Raw genomic sequence first — 22,463 nt, 5'->3', positions numbered from 1 at the left:
TCATTTCATAACTTCGCAGTAGCAATAAAGAGGAAATTATGTTCAGAAGGCATGTTTATTTTTTTTCGCCAGCCTTTTCATGGCTTAAAAGTGATTCTTTCTCTTCGTGCTAAAGTAATGTGAAACAGCCTTTTCAAACTTATGTCCTTGGGAAATGAATGTTAATTAAAGAATGAACATTAAATAGGAGTTAGGAAATCAGGGTCTTTTTAGACACAAATATCTGTTCAGATTTTACATTTATGTTCCTTCATGGTGCTTTCTTTCCTCTGAGCAAAGCTCCCTCCTTTTTGCTTTCTTTAATTTTCCCCAGACAAAATGTGGCACATTCATGCTATTACCTGTACAATTTATCTTGTTTGGGTTTTTTTAGGTCTGAGAATTGTAATTCATACCAGTAAGTAAGAAAACACAAAAGCAACACATACATAGAAATATTTCGACTTCTGTCCCTCATTTTTACATAAAAGTGGGTCTGCCTTGTACTAGGACTCTTTTTTCCCCTCTGTTTTTTCCTTTATGTTGGATTAGAAGRTTCTTGGAAGAAAGTAGTTGCAGATTTAGGATTTTGAAACCATTTTGAAATGCCCTGGAAAGATGTGTCTTGATAGAAGAGAAAAAATTTGTAACACTGCCTATATTGTGATTATACCTTGTCCTCATTGCCATTAAAGATTGCAGGACAGGATGAGCCTATCTCTAGTGTCAGAATGCACACTCCTTGCATATTTTGTGGTGGAAAAAGTATGAAAACAAAATGGATTTTTGTTTTTTTTTTCTGCTGGTAATTTGGATACATCTTGCAAGGTGACACCTGACTGTCAAAATTCTGCAAGGCAACAGAATGTACCTTAAGCCAAGAGACCTGTGTGGCCTCACTGGCATCCAAAGCGATTTAAACCCATAGTTCTTTACATCTCTTATGTGTCTTAGTGTTTAATCTGAGAGACCCTACGGCATTTTCTTGTAGTCCCCATCCAGACTGAGAAGCTCTCACTTGATTGGCGTGTGCACTTGAGCAGATCAGAATAAAAAAGTATGAGGAAAGACCAATGTGAGCAATTTCAGGTAAAATCTTTTATCACACCAAGTCTTCCATTACTAGCATGGTATTTCCTAGAATGACCACAAAGACATATCTCTCTGAGACTGTGAAAAAATCTAGAGCTTTCTAAGAGAAGATGTTGGTATATTTTTTTTTTTTTTATTTTGTATGTTTGAAATTTATATTTTTCTTTGAGCCTGAATCCTTTTTTTTTTCCTTCTCCTCTCCAATTCTAAATCTTCAAAGCACTGTCTTGCTTATGTTCTGAGATTTAATTTTTTAAAGTATGTTTTTGTCCATTACACCACGGAGCAGAGCCTGGTCCCTGCTCTGAGCCCTCCCTGCAGACAGGGACACACAGGGRTGAGGTCCCCTCTCWGTTGTCTCCTCTCRAGGCTGAACAGCCCCAGCTCCCTCAGCCTTTCTTATCAGGGAGATGCTCCAGTCCCTTCATCATCTTTGYCAYCTCCTCTGGACCCACTCCAGGAGTTCCACATCTCTCTCGTCCCMATGAGCCCAGAACTGGACACAGCACTCCAGATGTGCCTCAGCAGGGCTGAGCAGAGGGGCAGGATCACATTCCTGWCCTGCTGGAAATGCTCTTCCTKCTGYCCCCAGGACACCMYTGGCCTCAGCCACAGGGCACACCATGGCTCATGGACAGTTTGTTGTCCCCAGAACCCCCAGGTGCTTCTGTGCAGAGCTKCTTTCCAGAGGGTCAGTCCCAGCCTGTTCCAGTTCCAGGGATTTTTCCTCCTTCCTGCATTTKCCTTTGTTGAATTTTGAATTTCAGACAGTTMTTCTCTGCCCATCTCTCCAACCTATCAAGGTCCCCTAGATGCAGAGCACTAATGGTTGCCAGTTCTTCATAGCAATTCTTTGTTACCCCATGGCTTCCTTTAAAAGCACTTTATCTCTGGGTTTGGAGTGGGTAAATCCACGTCTTWTTTTCCCTGTGTCAAACACTGACGCCTGATTCCAATTTGCTGTCATATGGAAAGGAAGAGTATTTATTTAGTGTTCTGGTGAAACTAATATAAGGCAATGATTATTTTCCTGTGTGAGCAATGTAAGGATACATGATTTAAACAAATGGTGCTCTCAACAGCAATGGGAGAAAGGAACCTGTTTATATTAGATGGTCTCTCAATCAACAGAGAGCAGGATTTTTTTCTGCTTGCAGCCTTGGAAGCTGTGTAAGAATAATCCTGAGTGGTGGTTTCTWCTGGGATTTGAAACCAAAGGGCAGGAAGCTGGGGGATAATGTAAACCTCTGCTGGTTTGCATGCCATAGTAATATTAGAGGAAGAAAAGAAATAGAAATAATTGATGGATAGGAAATAAATCTGAGTTAATAAACTAAATATTCAAAAATAATATTATCCTCAGTTCTCAAGAATGGTAAATTCTAATTGATTTTTTTTCCTTCACTAAAGGAAATGTGARTGCATTTATTGATAAAAGATTTGCATGCTCTTATTTTTTAAAAGTATAAAGGTATGCATAAAGGTATGCAAAGATGTAACTTTGATGAAAATAGCATTTATTGTTGAGATTCTCAGCTTGGAATAGCTACAGTGATACTGCTGTGAAAATCAAACAGCTCCTTTGGAAATTTTCAGTCCAAATACAGTAAGTTCTATTGTAGTTTGGACTAGATGACCTCTGAGGATCCTTTCCAGCCCAAATTATTGTATGATTCTGCAATAATTTCCTCCAAAATGTCATCATTTATTTAGTTTAGATACAGTAAAATTTAATGCCTGTGATTTACAATGGGATGTTACCATTTAGCTCAGCATTTAGAACATCCTGGCAATCCTAGAACATGGACAGTRACAGAGGACATCTATATTCCTCTTTAGAAATTGAGAAATCAGTTTATAGAGGTTGGAGGGCTTTTGGCTGTGAGAATTTTTCAGTTTCAGATTGGCTAATGAATCTTTCATATCTCTAAAGTTCACACTTCACAAAGCTTTTTTTCACAGTCTCTTGCTCGTTCTAAAGAACACTACTCCATCATTTCCACTTGAATGATATTTTTCAAGCTTTTTTTCCCTCCCTTGTAATAATAATAGGTGCAGTAGAAGTTTCCAAGTTTGTTTTCTTGCCTGCTGTTCCCACCAGCAGTGGGAGAGAACATCAGCAGCRGCCATCCCCAGTGACACACCAAATCTTGAATTAACACCTATGTAGCCACTGAATAATTTGACCACATTAAAACTGAGTTCAGTGAGCCTGAATACTTTTCTGTACCTAGAGACTTTATGGTTTTAACGTTGTTGGTATAAATTCACTTAGTTTGGTCAGTGTTAGCTGCTATAAATGTCAGGTGTGYAATAGGGTTTCTTTTGTTTCCTGGAGAGTAGAAGAATTATGGCTATAAAATGTTGGTCCAAAATGTTGATTTTGGAATTCGAATTGAAAGGAGGAAAAATAGGAAAAAGTCATGCCTGAAGCTGAAGTTGAAATGTAGTTATTGTTCATAAATGCATTAAATTCTTTTCCCTGTGTGACAGAAAATGGAAAAACAAGCTCTAATTTAAGAAGTTAAGCTTAAATTATTTATAAAGACGAGATTTTAAAAAAAAAACCCACTTTGATTTAAGCTYATCTTTTGCAAAATACAGGTATTAATTTCACTAATTGGAATTTTTATTTCCTTATGAATCTATTTAATATAATTTTGCAGGAATCTGTCTCCAATAGATGRAAAAAGTAACAGAGCCCAGGAACATAGTGCATTTTCCTGTTGGCCCATTCCATTACACAGGCTGACTCCATGTAGTTTTCTGAAGGCTCTGTATATATTTCTGATTTTTTTTTTCTGATTTTCCTTTGTATTTTTAGGAAGATCTTGTTTGTAACATGAGCATCAGCTCAAACAAGCTGTCCGTGTTCTGCCTTTGATGGTTTTGCTCCCTGTGAGTGTGTACCTTCTTTTAACGCATTTTTTCTACTCTGTGTTGAATACATTGCTAAAAAGCATGAAGAAACAAACCAAGAAAAGCCCTCTGACCTTTTCTATGATCASAAAAAGTGTCTGAGGTGTGAGTTGAATGGAGATGCTGATGCCCAAATTTGTATTAGATGTTCAATTGAACACATGGGAATATTAAGAAAATATATTCACTTCAGATCACTACAGTGATCTGTAGGGCTCTTGGATAGCAGTGGTRTGGTAAAAACCTTGCAGGCTCATGTGTGGGGCTGGTTTTTGGAGCTTCTAGGACTGACTTTCACCCAATTTCAGTCTGAAGGGAGCTGAAGGAAGGGCTGTTTTCTCCCGTGAATGAAATATTCTGGCTTCTTAACTTTCTGTTGGCTGGTTGTTGCCCCTGATGTTGAAACCATTGAGTACTGGACCTGCTGCATGTGTTYTTCATGCTTTTGGGGGGAAGGAGTCCTTGTGTAACCTGCTTATTGCCAGAGATACTTTTGGGTTATTCTTCTCCAGCTAMAAGGAGCTGGCCACAGGCTCTGTATCCAGATCCAGCTCTCTGGGGTGCCTGAACTGGAATTCAGGAGAAGCTGAAGTCAGGGACTCAAGAGKAAGGTTTTCATGAAAGGACAAATATAGTAAATTGTATTCTTGGAAACAGGTTCTCAGTAAATGCCAGGGGCTGTGGAATAAAGAAAACTCGTGTTTTCTTATTCTCATGGTCTGTATGGACTGAGATTCACTGTTMTCAAGCATAAGATACGTCYTCTTATCAGTCTCTACAGCTCCCTGAAAGGAGTTTGAAACCAGGTGGGGGTCGCTCTCTTYTCCCAGGTAGCAAGTGATAGGACAAGAGGAAATGGCTTCAAATTGTGCCAGGGGAGGTTTAGATTGGATATTAGGAAAAATTCTTTCASYGAAAGGGTGGTCAAGCATTGGAACAGGCTGCCCAGGGAAGTGGTGGAGTCATTGGCCCTGRAGKGATTTGATAGATGTGTGGATGTGRCACTTGGGKACAYGGTTTAGTGGTGGCCTTGCAGGGCTGGAGGAATGGTTGGACKTGATGATCTGAAAGGTATTTTCCAACCTAAACGATTCCGAAATTCCGTGATTGTCTAAAGCCTCAAAATGTGACACAGAGCTTCCTCTTAAGGTCACACATAATCATTTGGTGTTATATTAAACGGTCTTCAGTAAAAAAATACTTACATTTGAAACCAAATACCTAATAAGAAGAAAATTGATTGTCTTTTAATCTGCAGGTGGATGTTTTCTGGTTTAGACAGCTTGTGATGATTCAGTCATGCCGGTGAACTCTTGTGCAGTGATCCTGAATCATTACCTGCCAGAATGCTCTTATGGGCTCCATAATGTMATTATCTCCTCTGGATGTGCTCAGTGCATAAAGCACAGCCCTGTRCTGGCTTGTGGAAACAAATTTGGTGCTTTCCCTCTGTGTGTGTGTTAGAATGAGAAGCTCAGGTGTCAGCATTAGTAGTCTGTGAGATATTACATGGAAAGTTTGAAGTAAAAATGTGTATTTATCTCTTCTATTTAGTTGCCTTCACAAAAGTATCAGGATGCACTGTTTGGAATGTGTTTACAGGACTCAATTCAGAATATTATTCAGTAATTGTGTGTTTTTTGCCTAGAAAAGGTGATAAAATAGAACATTTTAATACACATTTAATAACAAAACGGCCTTCGTGCCTCTGAAAAAAAATTTGCCCAGGTGAACTACGATCTAATTTTCATGTATAATGAAAACAAAACGGTAGCTCCTGCAGCATTATTCTTGGCTCCCAGCAGCTCCAAGGCATGCARGCATCACCATTCCAACTCTGTCCTGCAGTCTAACTGGAAGGATTATGTCACAACACAGTGTGTTTGTTTTCCAGCTTTTTGTCTGTTTGTCCATCAAGACGGTTTTGTAGAAGAAGTATCGGTGATTGTTGACTTTGGAGGTAGTGGAAGAAAAAATAATTATGGAGGGRAAAAAAAAAAGCAGACTGTCCCATTGAAGTWACTGTGCTTCTGTCACAGGAGAATGAATACTCCTTTCAACAAATCTATAATTTGCAGAAGTTGCAAAAAGAAAATAGCCGTAAGGTGACTGTTAACATACTTCAGTTCATCCTGCCAAGAAAGTTAACTTCATAAAGTCATTAAACCCATGATTACATTTTAAAAYACTATTCCCCAGCCATTTCTTCTTAGGTTTTAAAATATAGTTACTGTATATACTACCTTCTTTGTAATGGGAAAAATAGTAAAATACACTTATTTTTCATAAACTCCTAATTATTAACACAGCTATTTGCGCTCCTATAGTTAAAATCATTTCAACACTTCTGTTATTTAAACTTCACTTTTAGGGGTTCATAATTCCTCTGTAATAAAAAATATATTCAGACTCTGAGGTCTCAAATATTGTTTGCTGGTATAAGGAAACGTAGCCTGTTTTTCTTAAAAAAGCTGAGTAATTTGGATTGTTTGCTGTTCTTCAGTATCATCCCAAACAAAATATTTTCTGATGTGGACTTAATAATTCAAAAACTAAAAAAATTAGGAGAAGACAAGTGAGTATGTTGGAGCTGCAAATTTAGTGACTGGCACCGAGGCTTGGAGAAGGGAGATGGTGGGAAATTCTTGCCATAAATGCACGGTTGCCATGAGGTAACTTCATTTATGAAAGGTTCCTGCAGGGTTTACMTCCCAGCTATCATCTGGAGTCACGGGCAGTGCTGCTCCCCGAGTGAAAACCCCCCTGTGCTCCCACTGCAGCCAGGGTGAGGCACCKCCTGACTTCAGGGCTGTGGAGCAGAGAAATCTGGAATGACGAATGCTCAGGCGCTCAGAGATGGATTGTTCCTTTGGCACAGCTTCCTGAAATCCCCCCTCATCACATCATGACTCAACAAGGCCTTCAGCTCCGGAAATGGAGGAATCGGGGYTTATTGCATATTAATGGCAACTCTGGGACGGTCAAATAAGACAGTTTGTTATAMTCCTAATTATAGCAAAGCACTCACGTTGTGGTTTCAATGAGTCAATTATGTGTGTGTGTTAAACTATAAATACATCTTCCCCCCAGCCTCGGCTGTGTGGGACGTAATTTTTATTTAATTGCTTGGATACATATTTACCTGAGCATAYTCTGGTTTCCCAGGTAAATATGTGTACCAATGCAGAACTCATTATGGTCTGTTTGGATAAATAATCCATATTTTATAACCATGCAGGAAGTAATTATTTTCATACTTTGCTTTCTTTAAAGCCAAAGAAATTATATGCTRTGTGTCCGTTCCTTAAAATAAAATAGATGCAAAAGTCGAGGCAATCTGAGAATAAAGTTTTCATTGTTTTGGTAGAAACGGAGAATATTATTCCAGATTCTGATCTTGTGTTGAGCCCAGAATAACTCCATTAAAGTAAACAGTGTTATTCAGGATTTACTTAGATGCAAATGGGACGTGAATTTGGCCTTTGCTCCTTACTCTCCYTTCCTTCTTCACAAGCAGCTCCCACACAATCTTTGTTATAAATGTCATTGTCACGTGTTTATCATTTGGAAAAGTAAGGTATTTCAGCTGCAAACAGAAATTAACAATTCTGAACTTTATGTGTTGGAGAGTCACGGAATGGTTTGGATTGGAAGGGGCCAGGAGATCATCCTTATGCATGTTAGGGAACTAGAGCATGCTTTCCCTTTGGATATTTCTGCCATTGTTTTACATGATATTTGGGAAAGCTGTGTTGTGTTATCACCACGCTAAGGTCAGGTTTTCTAACACTTTTAAGCTCAGTGGGGCCAAAGTCAGCCTTGGCATAAATCCATTCACTGCAATAGATTTACACCAGAGAGGAATATTGGCTCGTTCTTAGTATTTTTTTTTTTATCCAACTCTTTATATTTTATGTCAGAAACATAAGTAGCTTGCGTGCCYTCAAACTAATCAGAATAAGAAACAGTTTTGCTTATGCAAAAAAATAGAGCTATCATTTTTCACATTCTTACATTTTTCAAGTAAGATTATGTTACTGTGACTTCTGAATTCCTGAAATCTCTCTRGTCTCGGTGACTGCAAGGGCCAAGAGAGGGTTCCAAGGGGAAAATCTGAACCTCTTCATGCAGTATGTTTTGTGTTGTGTGTATGAGATACAGTTAACGTTTTGTGTGCGTGTGATTAGTGTGGAAAAAAATTAATGCAGTCCAGTATTATGATTTATGGACTGAATCTTTTGCCCACTGAACACTTGCCAAAGTGAAAACTTTTTTCTCCCCCCYCYCCTTCTTTAGATATTAGAAACAGCTACTGTTTTTGTTGATCTTTTTAACTTCTGAATAGGCCTATTTCAAGTCATAGCAGCATGGGAGCTCAGATTAATAATATACTTATTCAGCCAGTGATGCTGAGTGAAACCATTGCTAGTGTGAGTATGRAGGATAGGATTTCTTTAAATCATTTTCAGGTGCATTAATGCATTTCTGAAGAAGAATGTAGAGATATTTCAACATAAATTACTGTTTCTTGATARTGTTGCAGGTGTGTATGAATTTTAATATCAAGAAGTGTTGAAGGTGTCTCTTTTGATGATTTTTGTACTGTGCTTGCTGTCAGTTTTCCATCAGAGAGTTAACAAAACTAAGATCAAAACAACTTTCAATTAAATCTTGCTTTTCGGATGATGTTTTTAATTTAGAGGATAAAGTGCATTCTGTGCTGTGAAGCATCCTCTCTTTCTAAGTCAATACACCATTATGTTTTACACTGAAACTGGTTATCACCAGAGGCGCTGGGTTCCCTATTCCTGGAAACATTCAGGGTCAGACTGGGCAGAACTCTGAGCAACCTGGTCTGGTTGAAGATGTCCCTGCTCTTTCTAGATGACCTTTGTGAAAATTCCTTCTAACCAAAACTTTCTATGATTCCCTGATCATCTTTTGCCAAAACCAAGCACTAATGAAGTGAAAGGAGCAAATCCCATTRAGTTCTTTCATGCATTTGGGTTGAAGCTCCTTAGCCCAAGTCTCATAAGCATCAGCTTGTGCAGGTTTCTAACCGAGGTTATGAGGTTTCTAACCCTGTTCTGGTYTTGATATGATCCATTTGTGTATAAACTGCCCTGATTTCCTGCACCTACTGAACTTAGGCCCTTACAAAGAGGTTTTTGCTTTTTACAACACAATTTGAGGCATTTGGGGGTTTTGGAGGCACTGTTGCAATGGATGCTAGGACATTCCATTGCTTCACTCTCCTTTGTCCACTTCTTATCAATTTTTGTGTCATTCCTTACTCAATCCCATCTTTGTCACTGTCACAGCTGAATGGCCTGGTCTGCTCAATRAGGTTTTTCAAATTCTTCATTAATAGAATCGGTGTTTGCTATCAATGAATTTTCTCTCTCCCTAATGAAATAAGAGCATGCCTAAAGAAGTTCTTCATGTGAGTCTGGTTTGTACTAATGCTAAGGCAAGTAGGGGTAGAGTTTCTTTCAAAAAATACTTAGGTAAGCTGTTTAAAATTAATATTTGTTATTCTAAAAAATTGGGAGAGGGATCAGCCACCCTTCCACAGTTGCAGATAAAGTGCTATGGCAAGAATTTGGCATTTTTACATTGCCTGAGAGAATTATATGTTCATTTTCTGTGCTAAGAGAAGGAAAAAAAAAAAGGCTGTAGGACTTTTTAAAAGCAATCATTTTAAATATAAACAAAAAAGCTTTTGCTTGAGATTTGTCAAAGGTCTTTCAGGCTTTTCATAAAATTGTTATTCACTCTTTGGCAAACAAAAGTTGAGTGAGTGACACCTTTGAGAGTCCCAGCTTGTGTTTTAGTGCACAGCTTGTATTTTGCTACGGACAATCATGCAAAATATTATCTGAATTTATCTAAAACAAACTCCAGTGAATAAAGTTTTTAACATTGAAAAAGCCATCCTAATTTGTTCATTTATTTTAGTTGCAGCAAGCAGCTGAAGTTTCTCAGATGAGAGGAGCTCGAGTCATCTCCGCTGAAGATCTCCTGTTCTTAATGCGCAAAGACAAGGTACAGTAACTAGACAGATATTTCTTATTTTATTTAGTCAGCTGCTTGTTGTGTCTTCAAGTACTTTGTTAACCTATGTGAAGGAACCCATCTTCATGAATAGCTTTATTTAAAATTGTAGCTGCTCTGCAGCTGCGTTTCATCCAGCACGTTATAATCATTCCATAATATCTGAAATAATAATTTATTTTTTTTCCTGTGGCTTCAGTTATCAATAGATTTTTTTTTTCCACAAAGCCCTAGGGTGGGTAATGTAYGTTAGAGCTCAAAACAATTTCTTAATAAGGTATAAATATTGATCCCTATCTTTAATGTCCTTTTAATTAAAAATCAATCATGCTAATTTCTCCTCGTTAGGAAGGGAGTCAGTGTGATATTTGACAGTGTGACCATTACAGATTTGTATTTTAGACTCTCAGAAAATCCTTTTTATCTTATTTTATTTTATAGCATTTTTCCTTGGCTTTATSCAGTTACAATCTCCAAATTTAGGAATGGCCTTGCTTTCTCTGGAAAGCCAGTAGAGCAGGTCAACAAGGGAAAAATAATTAATTTTCCATCCCCAAATTTCAAAATTATTAAAAAACTGTCCACTGTTTTTAATTACGTTGTTTATTCTTCCTTTATCTTTTCTTCCCTAGTTTCCCTCTTTCTCTCCTCTTTGTTTTCCTTTCTTCATTTGACAATGACCAAAACCATTTCAAAATTAAACCACACTAAAATGTGAAAATAAATTGCAGTTTCTTTATCTGATACAAGCAGTAAGGCTGTACTGAAAACAGCATTTAACGTGGAGTCAAAGTTCATGGAAATGTGCATTTTTAGGCTTGAGTTTCCAAATTAAGCAAACATTTTGGACTTCCCTAAAGAAGCCCGATGGATGAATTTCTCCTTTCTGAAAATCAAACCCATTTCTGTCTCACAACAAAGAACCCGGTAACTCAAATAAATAATATTTAATATGGATTTGCTACTGTCCTGGATGTACTTTCTATATATGGACTTTCTGCAGAATTGAAAATGACAAATGTTTCAAAAGTTATATTTACTGAGTAATGTGTTACACGTTTGTATGTTTGTCTTTTATAAAGTTTATTAAATAAAAAATAACTATGCAATAGTCATTAATACATTTTTTTTTCTTAGAAGAAGCTTAGAAGACTACTTAAATACATGTTTTTTCGAGACTACAAATCTAAAATTGTCAAAGGAATAGAAGAAGACGACCTTCTTGAAGGTAGAAAAAAATGAAATTACTTACTTTGGGAGAGGCTTGATGTCTTGTAAAAGTGCTGAATAGCTCAATGCAAAGTATTTATGTCTTGTTTGACAGTTAGAGACAGAAAAATAGTTTCTTTACAGGAATTTTGTAGAAAATCTCTGCTTTTCCATTTGAAATATGTAAGCATTTGCATCTCCTATCCAGATGATCGGTGAGAATGTTTAATGTCAGAGCTCAGTTGAAGTAAGAAACTGATGCTGATKTAAGGGCTAATTGATTTCAGCATCTGTATTTTAAATGCACCACCTGCAATTGAATGGATATTTGTTAAATTATTATCAAAAGGTTTTGACATGTTTTTTTTAAAAACCCATACATACTGAAGTCACTAAACAGTAATATATTACTTGGATGGGGTTTTTTCAGTGTGGTTTAACATTTTGTACTTTGAATCTGTAGTTTAAATAATGGGAAACRCTTTTGTTTCTGCATTCCATGAGGAAGTCACAGATTTTATAACCAATGCATTTAAAGGAAAAGCTCTTTGATATAAAAATATATTAATATTTCCATTGTAAAACATTAAAACTTATCATAACAAATCTAAACCTTGCCATACTGTTATAACATCTAGCAATGTTCCATACACAACTTTTTGTGTTTAACTTATTTCCTTTTATTATTTTTCCCATACAATGAATTCCTTGTGTTTGGTTCCTCTGAGCATCCACATTGATGCTGGGTAAACATTGTACTTCTTGCTTTGACTTCGTCAAGCTGTGGAKAAGTTTTTGTCAGCTCATTTGAGATTTAAATTTCCTGTGGCTTTTTATTTTCACCACACATAAAAGTGTATTGTGTCGTGCACACACTTTGGCAGTGCAGCTTCTTACCTGATGGCTTTGGGGCTTACTTAATTCAGCTTGTGTCCCTACTTAAAGCCAATAAACAATTTTCCTGAGTCTTTTAGATTCTCATGAAGTGCTTCCTAAAGCATTTATCGTGAAATTAAAGAATRCCTTTCCAGTGGGCTTTGGGAATCAAAGCCATTAATTTTCTTTTGTGAATTTAATGCCTTCAGAGATGCTCTGCTATTTAGAACAACAGAGATCATCTTGCCAGCATTCTCCAGGCTTTACTGCAGAGCARTGGTCCATCACCTCTGCAACTGCATCTTAAAGCTTGTGTTAGAGTTTGTTTGAGGCTGTAGGTAATGAGGATGTTCTGCATGTGTTCAGCAACGAACATTTCCTCAACATATTCTGCTCAGTTCCTGAAGTTCTTTCTACCAAAGTGGGGTTGTTTCTTCTACAGCTGTGTCCACTGTGAATTCTTTGGTGAGAAGTAATAATACATTAGGGCAGATTAGTTTTCTCTAGATTATGAAAAGCTACTTGCTTCTACTAAAAAATACTGAGGATGATGTTTTGCTGTTACTGCAGCAGAGAAGTGACATCACCTGGTTCAAGTAGCACAATTCACAATAGGAGTAGGACAATAAAAACAGGCCTTTTCTGCTCAGTGCTGAATGTAAAACAGGTCGCCATGAGGGGCATCAGCTGATGTTTGGAGAAGCCAAATAGATTAAGTTTGTTATTCATTGCTTGTCTTTGTGAAGACAAATTCAACAGCAATAACACCAACAAGCGGCAGAAGCTGGCCCAAGACTTCCTCAACTCCATTGACCAGACTGGAGAGCTCTTGGCCATGTTTGAAGATGATGAGATTGATGAYGTCAAGCAGGAGMGGATGGAGGTAATTTTTTCCTTTTRCTCATACCCAGCAGAGGAAGCTGAACCATTTCATACATCATGCTGATCTGATGCTGTTTTTGTGCTGTGTATTAAATCATTGTTACATGTTTTTTCTTTTGCCCAGATGGTCTAAAGAAATCYTATTTCCATATTTTTCTATTCCTTCAAATGTTTCCTGATATCTAAGCACACATGCTGAGAAGGAGGATTACAGAAGGGTAGTAATTGATCTTTCTGTCTGCCATGTATTTGTATTTCCTTCCTGTAGAAAGCAACTTCTATCTATAAACATTTCACACTCATTTTTCGAAACAGTATTTACCTTTTTCATTATTTATTTCATTAGAAAATTGCTTCAATAGCATTTGAGAACTCYTTCATATAACACATCTTACAGATGAAATTAAAATACTCTCTTAAAATACTCTGTACAAACATGCTTGAGTGTCAGCTCTTCATCCTTTTGAGTCTTATTTTCTGATCTATGTAGTTACAAAAAAACTCTGTCTACATTACAAAGCACAGTGCTACATGACTCCCAAAAAGCTGTGTGGGATCAAAAAGCAGCATGCTGTTAACATGGAAGACTGTGCTTTTGGCTAATTTTTCTGTGGATAGGTGGGACTACCCTGTTTTTTTTGGTAATCTGGTGCTTAGTGACTGCAGAGAACAGCCCTTCACCCATCTTTGAGCTCAATTGCTCAATTCTTCCTCGTGTTTTCTGTAAGCAATTGGATGTCAAGGGTAAAATGGTGCTGGGAGCACAYTCACAATTCCAGACAAGTATTTGAGCCAATTTCCATCCATTTTTAGACATCAACATTAGCCTTCCTAGCTGTTGAAAATTTGCTGTTTGTAGAGTGCTCTTTATACCCTTTCAGTGCTGGAAGCYGGGGCCTTTGGTTTGAGTTCAATGCTGAGTTGGCTCATGTGTTTGTGAATATTTTTTTATTTAATATTTGGCTATTAGGACTTCATTTCACTTTGAGGATTTCATGGAAAATTCTAAAAAATAGTGGAATTTTTATCCTGTGCTAGTTGTAATTCTACTTTCTTTCTTCTTAATGGAGCCTCTTTTCAGAACTGGAGCATTCCAAATCTTCTTTCTGCTCCTTTCTGCCCTGCAATGAGAAGAAATCAAAGCCTCATGAACAACCACTTCCTTCTAAGAATTTGGTTAGGAACAAGTCCCATTTCCCCCAGTGAAGAATTTGTGTCATTGAACAGTTGTACCGAACCAACATTTGTATTTTGGAAAGTGGTGGTTTCTTTTCTTTAATCTCTTATTTATTTATTTGTTGATGCAAAATGTTATGTTTTGCACAAAGGCAGACAAATCCTTTGAGCTTTTACACACAGAAATAGGTAACAGAATTCTTCTGAATTGATGGGTTGCGTGCCCAGCTTTGCATTCTCTTCTGTCCTTCCAGTATAATRTTTTTCTGGTCTAAAGAACTGCACAGGTTAATACAGATGTGAAGTTCTCTGTTGTAGACAATGGCAAACCTGATTCTATGTTTATCTGTCAAGGAATATGTGTGTGTAATCAAATATTTTTCTTTTATGTGTTTTGGTTTGTATCCCTAGACTGTAATTCAGTAGTGTATGTGTGTGTGTGTTATATATAAAAAGAAATTCTTCTCTCTGTTGCTCAACTTTATTGCATTTTGGGAAATCTTGATCTCTTTCCATGTGAAAAAACAAAAAGAAAAAGAAAATCAAGATCTTATTTAAGACTACATTAATGAAAAATACACAGCTGTCAAGCCAGTATTAACTATTTTCTTTCTTAYTAGTCTCTAAAACTAATGACAAGACATGAAAGACTGTTTCAAGCATGCTACTCAAAATGTCTAGCATATTTTTAGCTTTGTTTTGTTTGGGATTTTGTTSTCGTTTTGAGGTGGGTGGAAAGGAATCAGAGATAGTAGGAAATGTGATCCATTCCTAAAGGAAGAGTTGTTAGTGAATGGCCTAATCTMCTGTATCACATTTTCTTTCTTCAATAGATTGTTTAATCCACACTAAATTCTGAARGAAATCCAATAGACACTTTAACAGGGTTTTTTTAGAAATTAGTGTACTCTAAATCATGAACTGCAATCTAAAGGCAGTGTTCCTTTTAGGTATCAATTACCTCAGAAATGTGTGGTTATCTTGGTTTGGACAACCATGAATGATTTCAGTTTCACTTTGCCTTGGGCCAAAATYCTGCTAAGCTGTCCAGAGCAGATGATAAACATACATTTCTGATGTCATTATGGGCTAAACAGGATATGATTGTTTAGGAGTATGGTTTCAGTTATGATACAAAATGCAAATATTGTTTATACTCATTCCCTTTAAAGCATTTCATAAAATTAGAGCTAAGCCTTCATGTGATTGCCTGCAGTGCTGTGAGATCCATTCTGTGTCTGCACCRTGGAGGAGTCAGGAAAGCTCTGAGCCACTGTGGGACATTACCAACGGAGAACAAACAATTCTGAACTTCTTTGACTGAAACACATCCACCAGCCATGTCATATTCAAAACAAAGGACACTGTTCTAGGATTGTCTGTAGAACTTATTGATGTCTCCCATGGTTTTAGTTTGAGGCAAAGGCACTGTCTTTGGAACAGTAATACCAGCAGTGTGCAAAGGAATGTGCTATACACTTAAAATATGGGGCAGAAATTAAGAACAAATTTCACTTTCCTTTGTCACAACACATGATTATATTATCAATACATTGTGATAAGATGACTTTTTATAAAACCTGCAATAATAACATTATGTAGCAGCAAACCAGACAACTGTATTTACAAAATCAAAACAAAATAAAAGCTGGAATAGCACCTTTGTCTCACTTCATAACTGTTACTATCCTGCCCTCCTGAGACAGCAGTAAAGCACAGTGAAACACTGCTCCTCAGAGTAAGAACATTTCTAGATGGAATAAATTATTCTCATTCCTGGATGTAACTGGATGTACATGTGAAGGAGAGATGGATCATAGAATCTGTCTCCATAATGTGTGCCAGTCTCTTGAGAATAATACACRTGCTGGCAATCTACCCACACTTCTTTATTGCACAGGTTGGGCTGTGGAATAGGCAGAGCTGGTGGTGCTCGAGAATTCAATTTCCCTTCCTTTGCCTCTTGTAGGACAGAATCCACAATAAATGACACTTTGCAAGWGGATGGCARTTTGACTTTCCTCTGTCTCTTAAARATCATTTAGAGAGGAGAASTGGCATTCCTGTGGGGCATGTCTGAATTGGCCTCTGTTTGTTTAAAATCTTTGAGTTTTTCCTTATTTTACAGTTTGGGTAGAGGTGCAGTTTTGGGTGCTTGTGTTSCTCCTCTGAACCTCTCTGGTTCCTGTCCATAGTTCAACCAATTGCAGGTTTTGCTGTGATTTTGTGAATGGTAACTCCAGTTCTGCTATTTTTTCTGTGAGGACCACTATCAAATTCTTCATGTCATGTCATCAAATCAAGTGTAGCTATTTTAAAACTTCAGTGAACGTCATTGCAAAGCTGACTTTTCTCTCACTCTGTAAATATCATTTTTTATCATTTATTTTATAGCTTTAATCCCCCCCTCTCCCACTAAGAAAAAGTCTTTCTATCAGAAGTCTGGACTGGCACACAAAGGAATGCATAGAGCATCAAGCTGTYAGTGCTCTGTTTCACCTCTGTTCCCATAGGATCAGGAGAAACACCATTCATCTGTCACTCTGCCTGCTAGTTTGGGAATATATTTCCAATACTCACATGTTATCTGGCAATAATTCAGTTGCAGTAGCTACCATAATGCTTTCATAGTACATTGCAAGTTTSAATAAACAGTGGAGGGAAAATAACTTCCCTACAAGAACAGACTACCTTAAAGCAGGCTTGAAGCCAGCAAAATGGGAAAAACTAAGTGAAATCCTACTTTCTARTTCTTTCACAGGGGAGTTGGAGCTAGATTATCTTTAAGGTCCCTTCCAACACAAACTGTCCTGTGTTTCTATGATTCGAGGTCTATTGTCGTATGAATTGCATTAGATATTTAAAACCTTCAGATACCTGTTTTTATTCTAGGAAGTTCATTGTGGATGTCATTTTTTTAGCGCTGCTCACCAGGATTCTTGTCTTTGTGAGAAATCTGTACTAAGCTCAGATCAATGTAATGGGCCTTGGACAAAATACAGGCGATTGTATTAAAGTGTAGGTGGAATTTATAGTTTTTAAATTTTTTTTTAATCACTCCTGTTTTATTTTTTCTTTGTTGAGACACAGTTAATTTGTATCTGCACAAGACCCCTGAAAACACCAAACTGTTCTTGGGGGTGCAAGAAATTGTGTTCTGGAAGTCCACTCTGTTTCAGTCATAGAAATCAAATGGACTTGGCATGTGTTATTAAACTAAACACTGACCAAGAGGATTCCTTCCTGCTGGAGAATCATCATCAGCTTTTGAGTGATCACTCTTTAACCTGAGCCAGGTCACCTTGTCCCAAGTAATGTCCAGCTCTGGGGCCTTTAACACAAGAAGACAGGGATGTGTTGGAGTGGGTTCAGAGGAGACCATGAAGATGCTCAGGGGGCTGGAGCACCTTTCCTGTGGAACCAGGCTGGGAGAGCTGGGGGTGTTCAGCCTACAGAAGAGAAGGCTCTGGGGAGATCTTAGAGACCCTTCCAGTACCTAAAGGGGCTTCAGAAGAGCTGGAGWGGAACTTGGGACAAGGGCCTGGAGTGCCAKGATAGRGGAAAATGGCTTYRGACTAAAGGAGGGTTGGTTTRGRTTAGGCAAAAGGAAGAAGMTTTTTACAATCAGGGTGGTGAGGCACTGGCACAAGTTGCTCAGAAACATTCACTGTGAGGTTGGATGGGGCTCTGAGCAATCTGATCTGGTAGAAAATGTCCCTGTTCACTGCAGGGMAGAGGRATTGGAAGGCSTTTAAAGGTTCCTTCCAACCCAAACYGTTCTATAACTCTGAACTCCTGGAGTCAGCAGAAGCCAGGAGCTCTCCCCAGCACATGGTTTGGATGTGGCCACTCTATTTGGAGACCATCAGCACAGACTGAGGTTGCTCTGTGGTGATTGCCCTTGGACCCAGGGCATGGACTTGGGGTCTTTTAATTGAGAGAGTGAAAATTGGGGGGTGTAAATCAGAAATAAACAACTGTGAGCTCTCCTGTTCAGGGTGGATCTGAAAGATGGTGCTGAAGTACTCTAATTCATTGTGTTAATTTGGAAAAGATGTACAGAGAAAATAAGCAGGAAGTGATTTAGGAAAAGCTCTGAGACCTTTTCATACCATGTGCTCATTTCACTGGCCAAAATTATGCCAGTGTGAGTGCTGGGGGAGGTGTCATTACTCTTTAGGGAATATCTGTTCCTGCAGGGTGTATCAGTAACAAGCTGAAATTTGATTTAAAGCCCATATGGAAAGTAGAGRCAACACACACTTAATAGAAACTGCATGCTGGAAGACAAACTTAAGAAGTTTTCTTTTACTAAGCACTGATTCTCACGTCTCTTTTGCTCTCTAATTTTGATGTTATACCTATTTTTCTTCTCAAATAATTTTTACTTCCTTGCTGATAATCATATTCTTGTTGACAAAATCTCTATTTTGGGACAGAGTCTTTGGATTTAGTTGAGTGCTGGCTTCTGTTATCTCACAATATTGTGCCCAAATCTAATAAATTATTAATTTTTAGAATCACAGTTTATTAACCTTAAATATTCTTTGATTTTAACAGCTACACCCTATGAAAGAGTGCATCTTTGGGTAAAATTTGACTAGACATGAAGGTACTTAAATTTGTATTGGGGTTTTGCATGTGGAAAAAGTGCCCCCTCTGTCTCTGTGTTTTTACTGGAGTTCCCAGCAGTATAAAGAAGCAGAGTTCAGAGTTATTCAGCTGATCAGATGTTTGAATGTTCTTTACAGCCCATCTTCTTACAAAGCCCTGTGCCCCCCTCTGGATGTATTTACCTTGCAAGCAATTTCTCTGTGTTTTCAGTCACCATTCTGCTTGTACCCTGCCCTAGGTAGGCACTGGAGACTGAAAGACTCAGATAAAAAGGKTTAGAAGTGAAAAATACTTAGGAAACTAAGAAAGGGATGGGGTATATGTGCCTACAGGTGGTTGTTAAGGTTCTCTTGAGAACAGGAGAGTAATCCCTGGGGGGTTTTTATATTGTTTTTTTACCAAACATTTGTCATGCATGGGCAAAGGGGTGCCAGTGGCAGGATATGGAAGGATAACCCATAACATTAAACCCCTTAAATCCTACATTCTTTATGCACTAAATAATTGTAGCCCTAGATATAAACCAATATCATCCTCACCTGTGAGTCCTGGCCAAATAAGAGGAGAAAGTGGATTTATAGTGGCTAAGTAATGTACTCAAGGAGAAATGGGAAACTTCCTGCCCAAGGACATGAGATTCCTGGTACGGTGATGAAAGCAAAACCAGGATCTCATTTTCCTGCTCCCTTAGGCTGTTTTGAGATCTCTGTTCATCACTACCACAGGCTGGGCTGAATTTCACTTCGTGGTACCTGCCTTAAAGTTTMAACATCCCAGTAACTTTGGCTGGCTTCTGTACTCAGAAATGAGAAGGACACAATCCAGGGGGAAGTTCATTTCTTAGATCAGAAGGAAAAAGCTTTTCTTTGCTGCCTGTTTTTTTTCTTTCTTTCTTTCTTTTAATTTTTTTTTTTTTTCTGTTCCTAGAAACAGCTAGGTTACATTTAAGTGTAGTCCATCAGATGTTAAGAAAAGTACTTCCAGTGCCTCCGGGGGAAATTCTGTTTGGAGACACAAGATCTGTGTGTGCTGTGGGACCTTGATGATAMAAAAAAAAMMCCCTGTAATGATGATTTATAATAGACTTTAAGGTCCTACCAGCTCCCTGCATACTGTCTACTGCTTTTGATATACATAGATGCCAAGATGATTAAAAAGAACTTAGATGAAACATMAATCAACACAAAAATCTTTATTTTCCAGGCAGTGGGTTGTTTTTTTGGGGTTTTTTTTCAATACTGCAACTGGAAGTTAGGAATGCAAATGTAGAAGGAATTAATTTCATTGCATCAGTCCATCCAGTGTTTCCAGATGAGTGCAAAGAGAGCACAACTGGTAGCAACTCAACTCTAAATTTGCTGTCTTGGCATCAGAATATTTGTAAGCATTATTTGGTATAAAAATAAGCCTGCTGGTATTAATGGTTTCAGTGATTACACATTGCTTGGGAATGTTTGGGATAGTGGGAAAATACTGTTTCTCTTGGGCAATGGTTGAATTGGTTAAAAGTAAACAGAAAATAAACAGAAACAGTTTTTCATTATAATCTATATGACTGTAAACGTTGTGTCATTCCCTTTGGAATGGGAAAAAGACCTTGAGTGGAAAAGATTTCTTGTTGCAGCCAGTATCAATAGACTTTTTACACTGCTARATCTAAGATTATTGGCTTTTTCTCACATTGGGGTTGCTTACTGTGGTTACATAAAGTGCCCCATTTTTTTGGGTCTTCAGTCCTGGGGTTTTTGAGCATTTTAGTGAGTGTTGCTCATACTGCAAATTTGTCCAGCTTTGCTAGGAGAGCAAGGTGTTATTTGCTTTTCTGCCTTTTAGTTCGTTGAGCATTTTTTTGCCACTGTTTGTTTTCTCCGAGGAAGATTCGAGGCTGTTGTATTTTTGACACCCAGGTGACTGTGTTTTAACTTAAATTTCGGAAGGAAAATTTTTACATATATTGTTTATATCTGTGATTAAATGTAGGCACAYGTGCTTATAAACAGTATTTCCATGGAGCATTTGATTAGGAGCCAAATACAAGACTAACAAAAGATTCTCCTCCTTAGTGTATTTTAGCATGTGTTTAACGTTTGTTGCTTAGATATACTAATCACCCTGTATTARTACTCACAACAGAGTTCTTTTTAATGTAAACTTTGGAGAATTGGGAACAAGGATTGATGCTGAAGTCTGACAAAGATCCCATTGGTAGAAGGTTATTAAAACTCTTTGTAATTTAAAGTGATTAARCAAATTTGTGCTGATAGAGATTTGCACTTTTGAGGTTGTATAGAGATGCATTAATGGAATTCCTGTCAACAGTATATAATTCAGATATTTTGGAGTGGAAGTCATTTCTTCAGATCTTTGAACCTTTATGTAGCAAATTGGTGTCTTTTAAGCTCCACTAAGCCTAATATTGAAGTCCTTTCTGAAYGAAGAAAAAGCGGCAGCTGTTTATTTCTTAGGGTAAGATGTTAACCAGGTCTACACTGAAAACACTTCTGTCATCTCAAGTTTTTTGGAAGGAATTTGTCACTTGCATAAAACCATTTTCGAGACTGTTTTGCAGAKGATTCGCAAAACTTAAAAATCTGTGGAGTTGTAACACAGGTTAAAATGATGTAAAAATTTCAAACACAGTACTATTCTGTAACATTCCCACTTCTTATTTGTTGTGAGGAAAAGATTTTCAGACACTGTTATGAAGAGTGAGACTGAAACCTCAGCACAGAGACCCCGTGCTTTTGGCAGAAATCTTCACAACTGCTTGGTTTTCATATTCCCACCTGGAAAACTCCATAGGCAGCAGCACCTTGGTTTGTGCCCACTGTGTGATTGAGCTTCAGTGCACTTCTGAWTTTCTATTTCCTTCCATTTAAAGATTCAAATCACAAAAAGCTTTCTGTGGAAGAAAGTAATATCTTCTAAAAAATGAAGACAAAAGAGGAAARCTCTCTATGGCAAGAAATAGAGGGGATCTGAGGGTGTTCTTCTGTTTCAACTGCTGCAGAAGAGAGGGGTCTGAGATGTAACAAGCAATGTCCTGGGTTTAATAGAGATGTGAGAATAGTCACAAGCCAATATTAAGGATTTTTTCCTGCTTCATCCGTAGGACGCTGATGCAAAGCTCTCACCCTGTGGCAGTGCCAACCTCATTTATCTGAAAGTTCATTTATGTGAAGGTTCATTTATCTGAAGGTTCATTTGTCTKCTGTTTCCAGACACCACAGGTATAGCAGAGAAGCCCTGTTTCCTCTCCTTACTCTATTTATTCACTAAGGGAATAGCACTGACTTTCTCAGTATTAGACTCCAGCCAGGAACKAAAACCTCATTTCAGTCAGGGCCATGGGTTAACCCTGCAAATACCTCCTACAAAATGACTGAGAATCCTTTTCTTTCAAGCTGGCATTTGCCCTCTAATAGCAGACTGAGCAAGCTGTGTGTCATCACAGCCTCTGCAGCACACAGGCAACAGAGGAGCATTGCAAGTAGTTTTCAGGCTGCACTYCAGTTAAAAATAGCCCAAATGAGCTCAGATCTATTGAACTGCACAACTTAGAGGGAAAAAATATCTGTTGAAGGTTATTGAATACAAAGATGCTGCATTTGGTTAAAGAAGTGCTTAAGTCACAGATCACTGGGTGCTGTATGACTATTGAG

General features: G+C 37.8%; 1 protein-coding gene across 1 annotated transcript in view; it reads left to right on the top strand.

Moving 5' to 3' along the window:
- Positions 1–22,463, top strand: part of SUPT3H (SPT3 homolog, SAGA and STAGA complex component) — a 252,745-nt gene that overhangs the window by 156,813 nt on the left and 73,469 nt on the right. The window contains exons 4-6 of the mRNA XM_057375428.1: positions 9,949–10,035; positions 11,182–11,272; positions 12,876–13,012. Of these exons, the coding sequence (XP_057231411.1) occupies positions 9,949–10,035; positions 11,182–11,272; positions 12,876–13,012 (315 nt within the window). The remainder of the gene's footprint in view (positions 1–9,948; positions 10,036–11,181; positions 11,273–12,875; positions 13,013–22,463) is intronic.

The sequence above is a fragment of the Malurus melanocephalus genome, unplaced genomic scaffold (assembly GCF_030028575.1).
Source record: "Malurus melanocephalus ecotype Western Australia unplaced genomic scaffold, MMel_1.1 scaffold_249, whole genome shotgun sequence".
NCBI classification, from domain to species: Eukaryota; Metazoa; Chordata; class Aves; order Passeriformes; family Maluridae; genus Malurus; species Malurus melanocephalus.
The sequence above is the reverse complement of the archived record's forward strand: the minus strand, read 5'-3'. Positions and strand labels throughout refer to the sequence as shown.